At 40.5% G+C, this 17,649-nt stretch overlaps 1 protein-coding gene across 3 annotated transcripts in view; it reads right to left on the bottom strand.

Moving 5' to 3' along the window:
* The window catches only part of FBXL5 (F-box and leucine rich repeat protein 5), a 35,625-nt gene extending 21,177 nt beyond the window's left edge, over positions 1–14,448 (bottom strand). Inside the window, exons 1-2 of one of the 3 annotated variants that reach the window (XM_080343214.1) lie at positions 14,298–14,448; positions 1,299–1,514 (exon numbers count right to left, since the gene is read on the bottom strand). In XM_080343214.1, coding sequence (XP_080199340.1) covers positions 1,299–1,514; positions 14,298–14,423 — 342 coding nt within the window. In that variant the 5' untranslated portion in view covers positions 14,424–14,448. Of the gene's footprint in view, positions 1–1,298; positions 1,515–13,287; positions 13,408–14,297 lie in introns of those variants that run through there. The other 2 variants (XM_080343215.1, XM_080343216.1) reach the window with 2 other exon arrangements.
* Between the last annotated feature and the right edge of the window lie 3,201 nt (positions 14,449–17,649).

Below are 17,649 nucleotides of genomic sequence, written 5' to 3'. Positions count from 1 at the left end.
AAATAAAGATGTAACTGACTTTTAAATGCTAAAGGTAGACCAGCCTCATCTATCAATTTGTTAGCTTGTTCTCTGTGCCAGTAATAAGAAGTTGGTTCTGAAGTCTGCCCAATAATTGCAACATACTGGAGTTCCTCATAGCTCTTACAGTAAATGTTGTAAGTTTTTATTTTCCACCTTCTACAACATCAAGAAACCCTGACTATTACAGGAAAAAAAAAGCTTAAGCCGTCAGTTTAAATTAAAGTAACCACATTTAAAAAAAAAAAAAAGTTAAACAGTTAATATATCTACAGAGAGCTACAGAAATCTGGTTTTCCACACTTAAGTCAAGTAATAGAATAACACCAGCATCCTACCAGATATGGCATAACACAAAGCCAAGAGTGTTAAATTTCCCTTCTCCTTCACTTCACTTCCTTTTACAAATCATTAATGGACAGAGCTTAAGACAAATTTTAATGTTTGATATACACAGGGAAAAAATTACTTGCAGGATACCCAAGTCAAAAAACAGCCTTAGATAGTAAAATAGAATAAATCAACTGCATATTTAGTGTCTTTCTTACTGAAAATATGGACCATGTGTCCTAGAAATATAACAAAGGATGTTAAATTATTACTAGAGACTATAGTTCCTAAGAGTACAGGACAGGGGAGTGGAGTTGGGTAACCCAGAGGAAATACACAGCAGAAGTCAAATAGGATTCTACTGGAGAAGCAGTTAAGTCGTGAAAAAGCCAACTGGAGAAATAACATTTACGGTTTCTTAAGAACTGGAACACTAACAACATCACTGAGCAACAGATTACTGGAAGGAGTACATGACTCACTAACAAAATACAACAACACTTTTTTTTTCAGTCGGGTAATCATCTCCATTTGTGACAATAATAAAATGCTGTGCACCACAAAAAAAGACACTCAGGGTTTCCTAACAAACTAATAAAAAACCATTATGTCTGTAGTCAGAAACTGTTCTGACCAATTAGCAGAGCAGTCTTCATATTTGAAACTTTCATGCCACCTCTCCAAAATGCCTCCAATTATGCAGTGATGGACTTCTGCCACAAAATACAGCCCTGAAAAAAAAATTACTAGAAATTTTGTAACTATGATGAACGGCAAAAAGAATTGGTGTTTCGACTGGAAAGTTTTCACTACTGTATCAAGAAACCAAAAATGTTTTTTCTTCTTCTTTAGTTTATTTGTAGAGTATCAAGAAAAGTTGAGGTAAACTGAAACATAATCCCAGCATACTTTCCTTAGGACACAAATTCTTCTTATAGCCTACTTACCTTTACATTCTTTAACCCTTTCTCAAAGAGGCTAAGCATCTCTGAGAGTTTGTTGTCCGAGTGCACATTGTACACTGTCCGGCTACGTTGCTGAAGTAAACCAATGATACACTCATTTTCAATCTGCTCATGCATTTTAAATTCCTTGAACGTGGCATAAAGAGATTGCAGAAGAGCCCGAAAATCATTATTGTTGGAGAAGTTGGTCTTGGAAAGCTGCAAGAAAGAAAAGCACATGAAAAAAAAAAATCTATTAAAATCATGTCAAGGTTAAGTGAAATCATTAGAATGGGTATTAGCTTCAATTATCAACTGTTCCCATTACTTATAAGATAAAACCTTCAGTTTTCTATGGAGAACTGGCAAAAATAAAAACTGAATTTGCCATTTGAGCAACTCACTTCAAAGTCATCAAAAATTAGAGTAATGAATGCTTTTAATCTTCAAGTAAAAATCAGAGATTCAAGTGCATTGATAAAAATACACATAGTAGTCTTCTGTTTGAATAGTAACTTTCCTGTAATTTTTCTAATGGTGCAGTAAAATACAATTTAATACAACTTCTTCCAGAAGTGGGCAGAATTAATATTGTCCATACTAGACATTAACATTTATATAATATCGCTATTAATATGACTTTTGAAATTAACAGAATTTATAATTATTTTAACCTTCAACACTGGCCATTTGATTTTTGTTAACATAAATTGGCACAAATTCTATATAAAGTCCTCAAATTTGTTTTAAAACTTTCAAAATTCATTATGCACAGTCCTTTCACTTACAAGTTTGCTCTCACTGTTCATTAAAAGAGTAACTCATTCTCAGTGGAATTCTGTTAACTCCCCAAACTAAATTAGCAGAGTAGTTTTATTACAATGTTGTGTTTTGTGAATTACATTTAAGTAAACTAAGGGATTTATCTGCACAATTCTCTCATTTCCAGTTGTAACTATGTTACTGCATTTCCCATCACAGGCTCTGAAGAAAAAATAAAAGTAGCTATAAATTTTAGAAATATTACAAAGAACTAATGATAAGATAACGACAAAAGTAACAAAGTGTAATATATGTAATAATGCGCATTGTAAAGAAAAGCGTGTTACATTCAATCACACAAATTCTGAAGGCAACTGCCTCATTCCACATGAATGAACAGAGCTTAATAAAACAGGAAAGAAGTACGAGAACTTTTTAAAGGAAGATCATCCTTGAGAGAACAATGCAGTTGTGGCATCAGCTTTAAGAAGCCAGTAAAGTCAAAATCATGTTTAAACAACATAAGCCAATCTTGTGAAACACTGAGATAAACAAGAGTGGAAGGATATCCTGGCAGAACTCTGCGCAATCTCCCGGCCCAGCAGGGAACCGAAAGGCTCGGCTGCTTTCCCAGATCTACACGTTAGTCCGTTCTCAACAGGCTCCTGAGCCGATCAGGGATGTGGTGTACAGATGGAACGCTAAACCCCACCAAAGGAATATAAGCTATCCTAGCTGGTGGAAAAGGTTTCCAATGAACCAAGAACCAACAAATCAATACAGCACAAAGTTCCAGGCAACAAGGTGGTGGCATTTTTACATGTGTACAGTCACCATTAGCAACAATGTTTTGAAACCGCATTTTCCTTTGGTGAATGTAGTAAATTTTGGGTTTTTTTTTTTTTCCATTCTTATGTTTTATTCCACATGCAGCTTCAAGAATCATAGCCTACAGCAGCATACAAGAGCAAGAATTCTACAAATAAAAACATTTAATTCAGAAAATAAGCCACTGGAACATTCAGAAGTGGTTTACCAAGATTCTGGAATCTAAGGGTTTTACTAGAAAAGGGAATCTGAGACATATGTTCATATATAAAACAACCATATATTGAGAGAGCTAAAACTTCTATCATAATACAAAATAAAAACAAAAATTAAAAAAAAAAAAAAAACACACACCACAACCGAAAAAAAAAAAAGCCACCAATAAAAAAAACACAAACACAAATGTCCTTATTCATTCTGACACTGCATTGCCACTTCCTGGCAAGCAGCAGCAATGCAACCGAAACACACTGGACATCTGCCAAGTGCTTATGCAACTCCAAGCCAGCTGTGCATACTGTACATTACATGCTGTACATACAAGCAAAATCACTGTTACTATGGAAAAACAAATTTACTTAGCCTCAGTGTAGATAGAAAACAGGGCAAAGTTTGAGGGTTTTTTTGTTTTGTTGTTTTCTTCCCCCATACCTCCCAGTATCTTTTAGACCAACGACTGACAGGTCAGAGAAAAAAAATCACATTTGCGACACCCTGTGTTAGGATTTGAGACGTGAAAAGCAGAAGTCTGAACAAGCACAGGAGTTGGGTGCAGAAATATATCTTCAGAATTGCCTCCTCACCTCCAGTCATTTGTGATTCAGACCTCAAGAACAGTGAAGTTTGGTTTCTAATGTAGCATTTCTCTTGATTGAGGACTGTCTCTGAATTGCTTATTCTATCCATAAGGATATGCAATACCTGAAGTCAGCCCCCGAAGGCCCTTTTCCCCAAGAATCCTATTTGTTCCCACAAATGTTTGGCATTTTGGTTGATGTGAAAACATAAACAAGGCTGCTGAAGTGTGCAACAGGAAGGTTAGACAAAAATACTGTATTTTGCCGTTGAGTTTAAAAAGATTTTTAAAAATCTCAGAAAATTGGTTCTACTACAAATTACCATGTTCTCATCCTCGTGACTCCAAGTCTTTTCAGGACTCAAAAACTTCTGTTGAACCTACCTATTATCATCCACAGATCTGGAATAAAGAAAGAATCCATTTGTGCAAGCAATTTAAGAACTCCTGCTACAAATGAATTGCTCTAGAAGCCACTGTAACCAGGAACACTTGCATATTCACCCCTGCTACTGAGATGTCCAGCAGATATCCAAGTGATTAGGAACTATGGAGAGGATATTGAAGTTTAACGACTGTACTTGAATCAGCAATCAGTGCATTAGAAAGGTCAGCCGAAGCTGAGAAAAACTGGCTTTTCAGAGGACAGGCAGCCTAGCAACAGAGTCAGTCGGTCAGATCTCTAATTTCATTACCAGGACTGATGAAGTCTTATAACGAGGGATCAAGACTATTAACAGACAGCAGCTGCTCCACTACGAGTTCCACTTTTCACCAACTCTAAACAAGGAAAACTAGTGCAGAAGTTTAGTAGTGGAAAAAGAAAACCATCACTCTCAAAATTCAGATGGAGAATCCCAAAAGAACAGTAAGGGGGAAGAAATGGATTGCATTAAGAATATTTGCTGAATGTTCAAAAATATACAGCACAGCATGTGTAAGATCCCTAAGTGGGCTTAAAACATGCCACACTAAACCCATTATCACAGCCACAGGTGTTAGACATACCTGGGAGCTTTCTGGATTTTTGAAGACACTACGCTCAAGCAACTCTAAGTTACAGCAGAACTGTCCTTGGGTTTGGAATTCAAACCCTAATTGAGGAGTGGTACCACAAGAGGAATTGCCCTGGTGCCTCCCGAAGCCTCATGAAATCTAAGAATTATATGTAATCCAAACAGCCTGAGCAATGTGACAAACAGACACTAGTCAATTGCATTGCAAATTCTGTCAGAAACACTTTTAGAGACCCTTGGCTGACGCAGGCATACTCCAGAAGTAACCACGAAGTGTCAAAGCCAGTATTAACTTTCTTTATTAAATCCTTATTAAAAATGCACACACACAACAACACATCACCTTTATCTCTTGTAAACTGGGGAAAGCACATCAGTGACCCAAGGGCTGCTGCGGTGCCAGCAACGCAGTAAAGCACAAGGTCACAAAACATACCCAATCTACTCCAAGTAACAGCATGACAAGGAAATGGCCACGTTAACTTAAGACTGCTGTCCTCTTCTGAAGTTCTTCATGCTTAACTGGTCAATTTAGGGGAGTTTGCAGTATATAGTACTTAAAATAAATACTGAAATAAAAATCAGAAATGTTGACTTTTCATCAGGGCTGAAAGCAATGCGTGAACTAGTATTAGGATTATTAAGAAGCAGAACTTGGAAGTTTTCTGCCACTGATTCAAGAACAGGTAATTCCATCTTTCCTTTGCAGGACAAAATAGTAACTCTGAATTAAGACACCACTTGATGGACACCTTTTTTTAAATCTCAAATCACAATCAAAGAATAGCTATGCTTGAACAGACAATCATATACCAGTTTTAAGTAAGTGCCCAAATCCACTGGACTACAACAGAGCCATTAACATGGTCAAAATGAATGTAGAGAGATAGAGCAAATAAACCTTCCTTACTGTACGCTTGTTATTTGATTTTTGTTATTTGAGAACAAGGTTACAATACCAGCAAGATTAACAGCAATTGCTATTTATACAGTGCTTCATGTTCATGACACCCAACTGAAGGTAATTCTACATTCAACTCCTGCATCTCCTTTGTGGCTTTAGCGCTTTCATTAAAAAAAAAAATATGAAACTTTCTGTCAGATGAAGATAGATATTTCCATCCACTGTTGTGAATAAATAAGAAAGCTTAAGACTGCTAATTTAATCACTGAAGAAAACACAGTACTTGGTTTCTGTAAGTGTTTTACATATGTGCCAATATGGAAAAAAGTCTTCTTAGAAGAAGAAAATTAATTTTCCAGAAACATTAGTTTACAATGAGTAAAGTGAAACAGCTATTTCCTAATATCTATGCCAAAAATATATTTAATGAGTGGAAAAGGTTTGCTTCTTCCTTAAAAGTATCCAAGCATACTATTAGCTGGAAAGGAGAAAGTAACTAACCAGAATAAAGAAAAAGTAAGCTGTTCTTATCAGACTAGCACAGCAAGAAGCAAAGTCCATGCTGCATGCTAACTTTCCCAGTTACAGCTTTCTATTCCCAACTACAAGCTGGAAAACAGCAAAAATGTGAGGAAAGTGAACAGGGAAGGGAAAACTGATTTTTCCACTCTGTCCAGAAATAAACATTTAAAAAAAAAAAAAAAAAAAAATTCTTCCTTTTCATATATCACCACGAGTAAAATTTTTGATAGGTCATTCCTATATATTCTGCTTTCCATACGCAGCCACTCTGCTCATTAAGACCTATACAAGCAGCTGATTACCACTGGAGGTGAAATAAAGACATAGTATTCCCGATGATCAATGCAGACTACATTTCCACCACTAGTTAACTCAGCAGATTTAAAAATCATTTAAAAAACAGTAATATATTTTTCATTATGGAGCTGGCAGATCACTTTGGTTAAGAAAAACTAACATTTTTTTGAATAGAATAGCACCATTAAAAAAGCCACATGACACTACTAGTCAGCTACAACTTTTCACTATTACATTTTTATATATTAGCACTTTGCATTATGCAATAGCACTAAAGTTCGAAGGACAGGAACTTGCACCCTGCAAAGATATTATCTCAACTTTACGAGCATGAAAATGAAGGGATAAAAGGCCATAACAAGGTGTGCCTGTGTCAACACCAAGAGCATGTGGTTTCATGTTATACTTAATCTGCTGTAAATTGGGGGGTGGGGATGGAGGAGGAAACACCCAGAAGCAGCAGCTCTGCCCCTACCTCCAGCCGCACATTCTGACTCCTTCCCTGGGATATGCTCCAGCAATCATGCACTCCTTGGCTTATCTTTATGTAGAGGTATTTGAGGTGAACAGTAAGAAAATTAGTTAAAGTACTTCACGCCCTACCTGTTCAGATGTATGAAGCCTTAAATCAGAGGACTAATACAGGTTTTATACCCTGAGTGCTTTTCTTGGCTGTTGGTCAATCTAAAATAATAGTAATTAGTAAGGCAGGCAAGCAGGACAGGATCTGGCAGAACTCGACAAAAAATCCAGAACTTTCAAATGCCCATCTGTCTGTCTTCTCTATATAATCCTGTCCTCTATGTAATCTCATCAGCTGTTTTGCAGCTTAACTAAAAAAAAATGAAGTAGCCTTTAAAACAAACAAGCAAACAACAAAACACAAATAAAAACACCACATCAACCAACCAACCAACACAATACTGATTCAAAGAGCACAGGCAATAGGGCAGGTAAAATCTTGTTCTCTATATTTTGAAAGGCTAAGGTCAAGCTCGCCAATGCCAAGCATAAAGCACAGTGGAGATTGAAAAAAAAAAAAACCTGCTATATTTTCATTTTTATTGGGGTCTTTCATATCACTCTCTTGCACTACATACACAGACGATTTTGTCTAATGAGCACCTGTAGATCAGTTTTTTAATCATGAGGGGCTTTTCACAAAGAGACACAAATAACAACACAGGACTGACTGCACCAAGATTTTCAGTGATGCAATTGCTATGAGTGCCAGATCCCCCTGGGGACCAGAGCAGAACGTACCACAGGTAAAAATCAGCTGAGCCTTCTCCACTGTGTGGTTTCCACAAGTAATCTACCAGGGGTAAAGGGACACAGGCTGTCACCAGGTCTGCAGCGATGACCCCAACAAAACATTAGAGAAAAATCTAAGTAAGCACATGAAAGAAAAGGGCCTCAAATGAAACCATGATGAACAATTAGGTATCTGCGTCAGAGCATTTCTAGACACACTCTGAATGCCATAGAAGGCTTCGTTCCTGTCTTACCTCCTCACGCAAATAGGCTCTTGCTAAGACCTGGCCTTTTGGCCTTCTGTCAGGACATATCTGAAGTCCCAAGAGTGAAATAACAGCAGCCTCAAGGCCACTCCTCATGCTCCCACTGCATCAACTCACTAACTACAAACCCAGCTAAAATGCCTTTTCCCCTCTGCAGCAGTCTCACCAATTTCCTAACACAGTCGAGGGTGGGAACTGGAAAAATTCACCACTCTGGCTTAATCCACCTTGGGCACTAACTGCAAAAGCTAATAAAAAGCCAAGTGTCTCAAAAATTACAGCTTTAATGAATCAGTTAAAGCATATCCTAGGATAGCTGCATAAAACCTATATGAACATGGATACAAACTAACTACAGTCTCTAACTTTTTAGAGGGCATCACTTTTTTTTTTGGTGCCACAGAGTAGGAAAGAATAAACTGTTGTTGCTTAAAGCGGAGAAGGGCAAAGGTGGGTTATTACTGCTCTCCAGAGAAGGCTGGAAGAGAGGACAAAAGATCAGAGCAACATGCAAAGGGTGAACAGGAAACTTTTTTCCTATAATTCGAGAGCAAAAATAGGTGCTAAGTAATTACTTGGGAAAAAAAAAAAACAAAACAAACCTGCTGTGTCTGGCATAAGAAAATACCCTCAGGTTTTTCTTATAAAGGCAAAAAAGAGAGACAAAACAGCAAAGCTCCAATAGGTAAGAAAAAAAAAAATCAATGTTTTGCTAGACAGAAAAAAAAAGAAATGATGAGAAGGTTTGAGGCGGCAACAAGAACTAAAAGTGTCCTGAAAAAAGAAGCTAAATTGCTATGCACATCTGAAAAGTCTCACTTAAACTCCAAATACCGTTTTACCATTGTTGTCCCCCACTTCAGACCTCCTTTAGCACTTTACTTAAAATACATTTGCTTTAAAATGTAGATATTTAAAACACATTGTCACTTCCAGATTCATCTGCAAAATATTCTACATGAAAAATTAATTTAAAGCTGTTATTTTCCAATAGGTAAGTTACTGAACCCAGTAGTTCCCAACAGGTAAGTTACTGCACTCCTGAGCATCCAGAAACTAAGGCAGAAAGACAACTGGTAGAGTCTCTGATGAAATAGTCAGAGGCATGGACAGTAAATTGCTCACCTACCTCTGGATGCTAATGAGTAGGTTTAATTTTCTTCCATCAAGAAGGAATGAATTTCCTTCCATCTTCTGCCTGCAGTGATAGTGTAGCCCATAGTTTGCAGGCTTACTAACATTAAGCATCTTAAGTAGCTGTTTATTCATTCTAAACATAGTTAAAGGCAAGTGCTTAATGCTACAGATGTTAACTGGTAATAAGCAAATACTACGAATTTCTAAATCAACACATACGTTTGAAGCAGCAGTGGAAAATGAATGGCAGTGTACTAAAATACTGAAAAGGGATGTAAAAAGTAGAACGAAAGCTTTTTCAACATTGTTGATTAGAAGCAGATACTTATCTTCATGGAACAGTCATTTTCTGTTCTCAAGGACGTCAAGCAAAAAATATTTGACTTTGAAATAGAAATTCAGGATGTTGATAACTTGTCTTATTTTTCAGATTTCAGTCCCCACTGCTGCCACAAAAAGTGTGATCATAATGTGGTCCCCTAATTCCCTGCCTAATGCTTTACAACATCAATTTAACTTAATTCAGGAGTATTTTTCACTCCTAAAATGGTTCACCCGCAATTTCCTTATTGCAAGAACATACCAAATTTAACACCCAAAAAAATTTGCTCTCTTCAACAGAGGCCAAAACTTGCGAGGAAGAGAAACAACTGAAGTGCAACACAAGTCTATTGAAAAAAACACAAACATTAAAGAGAAATGCAAGTTATAAAAAGAAATCATTATTAGGAAACAAAGATAAGAACTTTTTAGATATATGGAAGCTCTGAAAAGAATCCTACAAAAAATAACCAAAAAACTTATCACTGTAGGCAAGTAGAACAGAACAGCATTTACACTTCAAACGAGGAGGACAGAGTACACGGAAGGAAAAAAAAAATATATATAAATATATATATATACTTAGATAAAAGAAGAAAAGGGATACTTTAAGTCAACTGTTTAACAGGAAAGGCAGAGATGACAAGAGCACAATTAAATGTCTTCTTTGCTCAAGTCTTCATAAGGAAGATAATTAGAAAAATATTTATGGCAATTAATTTTTAAGGAGTCAGAAGTATAGGCTAGAAAAATACTAGTTAAATATTTATACAAGTTCAATGAATTCAAGTCAGCAAAACATGACAAAATTGATCCAAATTTCCTGGAAGAACAAGCCAAAGTAATTACTGAACCATGAAAAATAACTGCAGAGATCTTTTGTTGAAAAGTGAGACCACAGACGACTGAAGTCAAGCAAACAGAAGGACATTAGATGTTTCTGATCAAACACCCAAAGGTTTCACAATAAAACTATTAAAGAACTTGTTCACTTCTGAAATGGTTAGTCCTGTTTCCCTCTCCCATACTGTCAACCTGGTTCTGGAGCTTGTCTGACCTCTTAGTAAGCTGGTTTTACTGAATCACCTTTTGCTTCCCTGCACCAGATGAACCAGCTGCTCACCAAGGGGCCAGACAAGCACAGAGGCTATCATCAACAATTAACCCTTCCAGCCGCAGCTACTGGTTACATCTACTCAGTCACAGTATGAAGTCTCACACTAGCTTCAAGAGGAAAAAAAAGACATAGGAACAAGTCACCAATCACCAATAAATGCATTACAGTGTTTAAAGCATGACTGTTTTTCCTATTCCTTTTCCTAATGCCGCCTGAATTCCTGAGTAATTCTATAACACAAAGCTTTGAAAATGCACTCTTCAGCTGCAGTAACTCCATAAGACAGCAGGAATTTGAAAACCCACAGTGGGTGTCTGGTCTCTGGGGAAGGCCCAGACAAAATTTAATTGCCGTGTGTCTCTAGACCAGAGCCTGCAATTTGAGCGGCCCTGATTTTGAAGCTAATGAAGTAACAATCGGCCAGCACAGATTTGTTTAGACAAAAGAATCTGATTTCCTTTCGACAAGATAACCAAACTACTTAGGAGGAAGATGATACATGCTGCAAATCATGATTTCTCAAAGGTTTTTGATACTGTTTTGCCTCACAGCAAACTAATACAGTCTATGGGAAACAGCGGGGTAGCTCAAGCACTTGCAAATAATTCTCCAAGCCATTGCTACCAATGTTTCCAGACAAACCACAATGGCATTTTCAATACACCATCAGTTGAAATCTGTGCTTCCTCATGACAGATACAACACTTTCAGCCACAGCTGGCAAAGCTGGTAATATAGGAGTGGCACACTCTGAACTGTAGGAAACACAAGATCACAATGTGACAACAGAAACAGTTGCTACTGGACACCAACATGTTGTCTTGGACAAGTGCATAGTTTTACATACAGGATAGAAGTTTAACAGGAGCATACTTGCTTTGTGCTTCTTTCAGGACTGATACTTAAATTTCCTTCCATATTTTTTGTTAAAAAAAAAAATGCAGAGTTAACACATCCACAACACATCTGCTCTACTCAACACCAGCAGTGCCGCATTGTGCACAACAGATTTCAGGAAAACACAGGCATCATTAGGCTGAGGTTTCACAGTAGCTTAAGCCATTCTAGCTGCTGGCTGTCAGGGTCGCAACTGCCGCCTCGCACTGGCTTCAGTACTCATCTGACCAGCGCTTGCTGGCAGCACCGCATCAGCAGAAAAACTACCCTGCTTCAAAAAAAAAAAAACAACAACGTTCTCTGCCAGCCCAGAGCCTTTGTGAGTCACTTCGAGTGCTGATGGGAGCAAGAAAGGCACGCAGTCAGAACAGCGGCAGTCAGATAGCTTCAACTGTTACAGAACAGCAGCTCGGTCCTGACAAAAGCAACAAGTACACCGAGGTACAGAAACCATGACCCATATTGTGAGGTAGAAGGAATCGGTTTGCTTAGGCCAGAAAACAGATAACTAAGATGGAGGACATTGCTACAATTGGCAAATGGGCACAAGATCTTCCTGAAAACGAAGAACGGTTCACTAGAGATAGGAAAACAGAATCTGCTCTATTTGTGGCAAAGATGACGTCAGGCATTAGGAAAAGCATTTTCGCTATCAGGACTGCTGTGGCACTGCACTACCTACAGGGGGGACATCCTCCGAGGGCTTGAAGAATCTACTTATCATCAGAGCAGGCAACAAACGTGATAACTTTGTGGGTTTCCTTACAAAAGAGAATTTTAGTTATTCTCCTTATCCAAGTCCAGGGCACTGCGTACAACACATGTAAAAATGCCATTTAAAAGTGCAGCAAAAGTATGGTGAGATCTCTGCTAGCAACAGTTAAAAAAGGAGGATAACTTTCCTAATGCATCAAACATCTTAAATGTCTGATTCACTACCCTGTCTCGCATCAAGTCCCAGAATAACAAAGTAAACTGTGTCGCTCTGTCCTAAAGGAAGTACCTACATCCTTTAGCCATCAGTAGCATTACCGCTTTTCCCCTGAAAAGCAAAGCAGGGATGCACTCATTTCACCCCACTAACATTTGCTGCAATTTACTAAATTCAGCTGCTAAGAGACATCAACTATATTACAGTGTACAGGGAACATGAGGAACAACAAGTAAAAGGTAATTCACAAAATTAAAGACCCCTCAAGGCCAAATTAAATTTATAAAGAGCATGGCTTTACAGATTATAATTGCCATATAAGCAGAACTATAGTTGTTTAGTGACAGCATCTCAGTCACACAAGAAGTCAAATACAGTTCAGAGAATTTTTTCTGATGCAAAGGTCATAGGCCAGGCCAAGTTCTGAAGCAGGGCTGAAGGATGCAAGACTGAACACTTTTTTAAAAGTGCCATTCAGTCTTGCTTGCACTTTTTCAAAAGAAAAAGGAAGCAAGAAAACTCTGCTATACTTTTTTTTTTTTTTAAATGAGAGATTACGTTCATTGCAAACTGTGTAGTTTTAATCAAATTTGCTAAGATTTAGAAAAAACAACCATTCCTCCCCAGGCAGTTTTATTGAGTCATGGTAAACGTGGTCAAAACTTTGTGGGAGGCTCAATAAAAGTGACAGACATGCCTCTCTAGGAACAAAACCCAAATGACTACAATATCTGCAGATTCAAACAAAAACTGTTCAGCTGCTGTCAACAATATGCTAATATTGCTGCTGGGGGCCGGGGGGGGGAAAAGTCCCAGGTGTTTGTTTTGCATTATGTAAAATCCACTCTGTTAAGATATGACAAGTTTTCACGCCACCACAGATTAAAGTTAACTGCAAACCCACTTGCAGATAAAAGACAAAGTGAAATTACACAAGGTCTTACCTTCTTCCCCCCTAGACCTTCTGCTCAGCCTGTTCAGTTAGCTTACCCAGCAAAACACAACTCACGTTTTCTTTACTCGATTAGCAAACTGAACAGGCTCACATGAAGGATCTGGTCAGCGCCAGGGCAGCACAAGGTGGCATGAGGCTAACAGGGGAAGGAAGAGAGAACTCCCTCACCCTGTTGGCAACACTAAGCTATTATACTGTCTCCCATGTAACTTCACTCTCCTTTTAAGTGTCTGTTAGCCAATCCGGTTCCCCAAACAGTCACTTATGCACAGAGATGGGTGGCATTACTTCTTTCCACAGGAGTACTGGCTTTAAATATTTGCCTAAAACCCTTCCCTTACACTCAGGGCTGCTGCAGCAAAGTTTGCCTTTCAGGTGACACATCAGCCTCGATTACTAACTACACATGCAAGAATAAGAATTAGTTTTGTCTACGAGTAAAATTATATCTACTTAAAATAAAAAACCTACCTAGGGCATCTTTAAGCCACTCGCCAATTAAACGTTGCGCACAAACCCGCACGCACAGCCGCTCACGGGGTGTTGGCGAGCACCACGCACAGCACCGCTAAGTTATAAAAACGCGAGGGTGCTCTCTCCCTGCCTGCCCCCCTCCGCGGCCCACGGGTGCCCACTCCCAGCGCCGTGACGGGGGCGGCTGCTCCGCCGCGGCCGCCCCGGCGCCCACTCCCCGACCCCGGGGCAGCAAGTCCGGGGGGTGAGCGCCGGGGACCCGTCGCCCCCAGCCTGGCGGGAAGGCGCGGCTGCTCCAGGCTGAGGGGAGCGGGACGCGCCGCCCGGCGGAGCCCCGGCCTGAAGGGGCCGAGCGGGGTGCGGTGGGAAAGGCGGCCCCGCAGCCCCGCGGCGGGAAGGGCCGGGGAGCCCCGCAGCAGCGCTGAGAAGTTGCCGCCGGGGCGGCGGAGCGCTGACAGCTGCGCACTCCCGAAATCCTCCCTCCCGCCTCAGGGGAGCGGGGCAGAGGCCGCCCCCACCCGTTACCTTGTCGCAGTAAAGCCCCACGAGCTGCTTCATCCGCCAGTGCGGAGCCGAGAACACATCCACCTCCTCGGGGAAGGGAGCCATGTTCTCCCCATAGAGCCGCGGCGCTAACGCCGGCGGTAACATCCGCCCCGCGCATGCGCGGCCCGCCGCGGAGAGCGCCCCGCCGGCCCCACGTGACCACGGCCGCCCCGCGAGTGCCGCCGCCCGGCCCGCCGCCCCGCGCATGCGCAGTTCGCTCCGCGTCTTCCCGGGGCGTTGGGCCCGGCGGCGGCCCGAGGGCGGGCGGGTCCCTCAGCGGCGGGGGCGCGGGCTGCCTCGTCCCGGCCCTCGGCAGCGCGGCTGCTCCGCGGCTGTGGGCGGCGAGCAGCGCTCAGAGGCCAGGCCTGCAAAGTGCGGCGGGGGGAGGCTGAGCGGGGCCGCGGGAGGGGCTGCGGGCTCAGGCGGGCTCCCGGGTGCGCTCCGGGCACGGCCGCTGTCCCTGGGGAGCGGGTCGCCGTGCCCAGCAGGTGGCCTGGCACGCTGGAGCACAGCAGCTCTTATGCCTTTAGTTAAGTAGGAAGGAATTAAAAGTGGCATTTTGTGTTTGCATGAAGGAAACTCGCTTCACCCAAATAAAACTGAGGAGATGACAAGGTGTGAGGAGGAGAGTCTGCAGCGAACTGGTGTTCATGAAGGAGGATGGCGATGGGTCCCAGGCTGGGCTGCGGTGGGGGATCTGTGCCCGACTTCGTGCAGTGTGTGTGCCAGACAAAGTGAAATGCTGCTTTGTTCAGCATCCGAGACAAAAGGAGCAGGAACACCAGCCTTTGATGCACATCTGCCCATGCAACATTTCAAAAAACAAAAGTAGGAACATGCATCAGAACTGACCTTACACATCGATTTGACAAAACGTGTAACTGTCAGACAACATGGCAGCAATGTGTAGTAAAACCCTTGACCAGCATGGAAATGTGTAGTGAATGTCCCAAAAATGCATTGTCAGACAATAAATGCAGCAGACCTTTCTGACCAAAAAATATTACTGTACAAAATATAAGTTGCGGCTATTAAAAAGATTAAAAGGTAAGTATTGGTAAACAGACTGAAATATTTTGAGCAAAGGCACGCATACATTTTTAGTCCAGTATTTCTCAATGTACTGCGAAATAAAAGTGTGAAATTATTGCTGGTGAAAGTAGTATCATAGGATCATAGAATGGCTGAGGTTGGAAGGGACCTTAGAGATCATCCAGTCCCAACCCCCCTGCCATGTGAATTGAGAAGGAGAGGTCACATGGTGAGCGTTATCTACATCACACTGCACACAATAATCTCTTTATCTCTTTATCTAAGGAAATGAGGCTTAAGGAATAGTAGTATTGGGTGTTTCCCTTCATCCTTTCCACCTCCAAAGACTTTTGAACATGCTGGCCTGCTTAATCATATTTGCAAATATGTATGAATCTGGGAAGGGTAAATACATAAACCTTTGAGAAGAGAAAGAAAAAAAAAAGCATGAGGGAACAGGAAGGTAAAGTACAGGTGTTGTGCAGCTGGCCAGCCAGCACCTGGTTGCATTTACTGCTTGGCCAGTAAGAACAGCTCTGGCTTTAGGCTTGTGCATTTCTTGCATGTATCATAGTGTATCATAACATACAGGAGAAAGTGCCTGATAATCGGACTAAAATATTGCATTTTTCATTGACAAGTCTAAGGAGAGACTTGGTCACTTCTAGCAGAATTTATACAGAACATTTCTGAGGGTAGATTCTTCATTAATGTACCAGAAAAAGGCATCATGAGATCCGACGAGTGGAAGCTAAAGGCAGACGGGTTTGGGCCAGATCAAGGGTTTGAGTCTCAAGGCTACCAAACCATCAGAACAATTTGCCTGAAGGTGTGTGAGTTTACCCATCACATGAAGTATTTAAATTAAAACTAAGAACATAAATTAAAAATGTCTGTGCTGAGTCAGGGGCACCTCTGGCCCAGTGTTGCGTTTCCAGAAGTGGCCAGTGAGGAAAGGGAGGTCGATAGGGGATGAGATGGGGATCCGAGCAGTTGTTGAACTCATTTCCATTCCGCCTGGGATGTTATAACACGTCGTCTCTCTTTTTGGAGAACACCACTGAACAGTATCCACATATTCTTCCCAAAGTTGATGAGTCCTGACCTGGTATGTCCTTGAAGAAAAGCCATTCCAAAATGCGGTATCCATCTTTATGTCTTTTTAACTTATACTATATATTTTAAGCAGAAGTTTTAGTCTGTGACTGAATCAGTGACAATTTCTGCCCTGTTCTGTATAGTAGATCACATCAGGGATGCCTTTGGTTTCTGTTAGCCCTGAAATTATTGAACAAAATTTGGTTGTAGCAAAGTTGATAATAATTAAAAAAAATCATTGACTTCCGTGGATTATTGCACTCTCTAATCCTGAACCCAAAGCAGTGACTTGGAATTGTTTGATTAACATGCTGGTGCCCTGTCAGCATGGCCATGTTTTCAGAGGGGTTAGGAAGAAAAATGGAGAGAAAAAAGTATCAAAGTAGCTGAGGTACAGCATTTGCTGTGTCTCCACCCTACCAAGAGCAATACTGCACATCCATTTCTGGGTAAATCTGTCTTTCCTGAAGAGTCTGCTGCAAGTAACAAACCAGCTGGTTATCTTTCTATCACATTTACAGGAGAAATCCATCATCAGCAATTTACTTGATGATTAACAAGGTTTTGCCTTCAGCAAAATCCATCAGCTGAGTACTAGTGCTTCATTGTAAGCATGACACTGTATAACTAAGTATATAAATAATAAAGATGTATCTATTCACTGAGGCATGGAGACTGTTAAACAGAAAAAGAACCAACATGTTTCTTAGAAATGTGGGTCCACAGCCAAATTACTCTAAGGTTGAATTATTTTTTCTTTTTAAGTAGTGTAGCTGTATTTGCAGCAGTGTACAACACCGAATATTTACACTGAAGATTAGATTAATTGATGCTGTTTGATGATCTAACAAAGTGCTTAGGAAAAAGAAGCTGGAGGGAGAATAAGAGTAAACAGAAGTTGAAGAAACTTCTTCAGTCCACAGGAAATATGTCTTAATCCTTTTGGTTTTCATCATGATTGATTCCTGCTTGCAAGGCAATTTTTTTTGTGAAGATGACTTTAAAATACGTATTATCACACCAAAATGTCACTGTCAGTATCCAGGGGAGCAGTGGAAAAAGAGCTGACTAGTGTTACCTTATGTGTGACAAAAGATCACCTGAGTATTTGGGTGTTATGCAATCATTGCTTTACCTGCATATTTCAAATATTTTTGTTGTTGATATGTTTTTCAGCATTCTTTCAGCCATTAGAGAAATA

Source organism: Nesoenas mayeri (genome assembly GCF_963082525.1).
Source record: "Nesoenas mayeri genome assembly, chromosome: 4".
NCBI lineage: Eukaryota > Metazoa > Chordata > Aves > Columbiformes > Columbidae > Nesoenas > Nesoenas mayeri.
The sequence above is the reverse complement of the archived record's forward strand: the minus strand, read 5'-3'. Positions and strand labels throughout refer to the sequence as shown.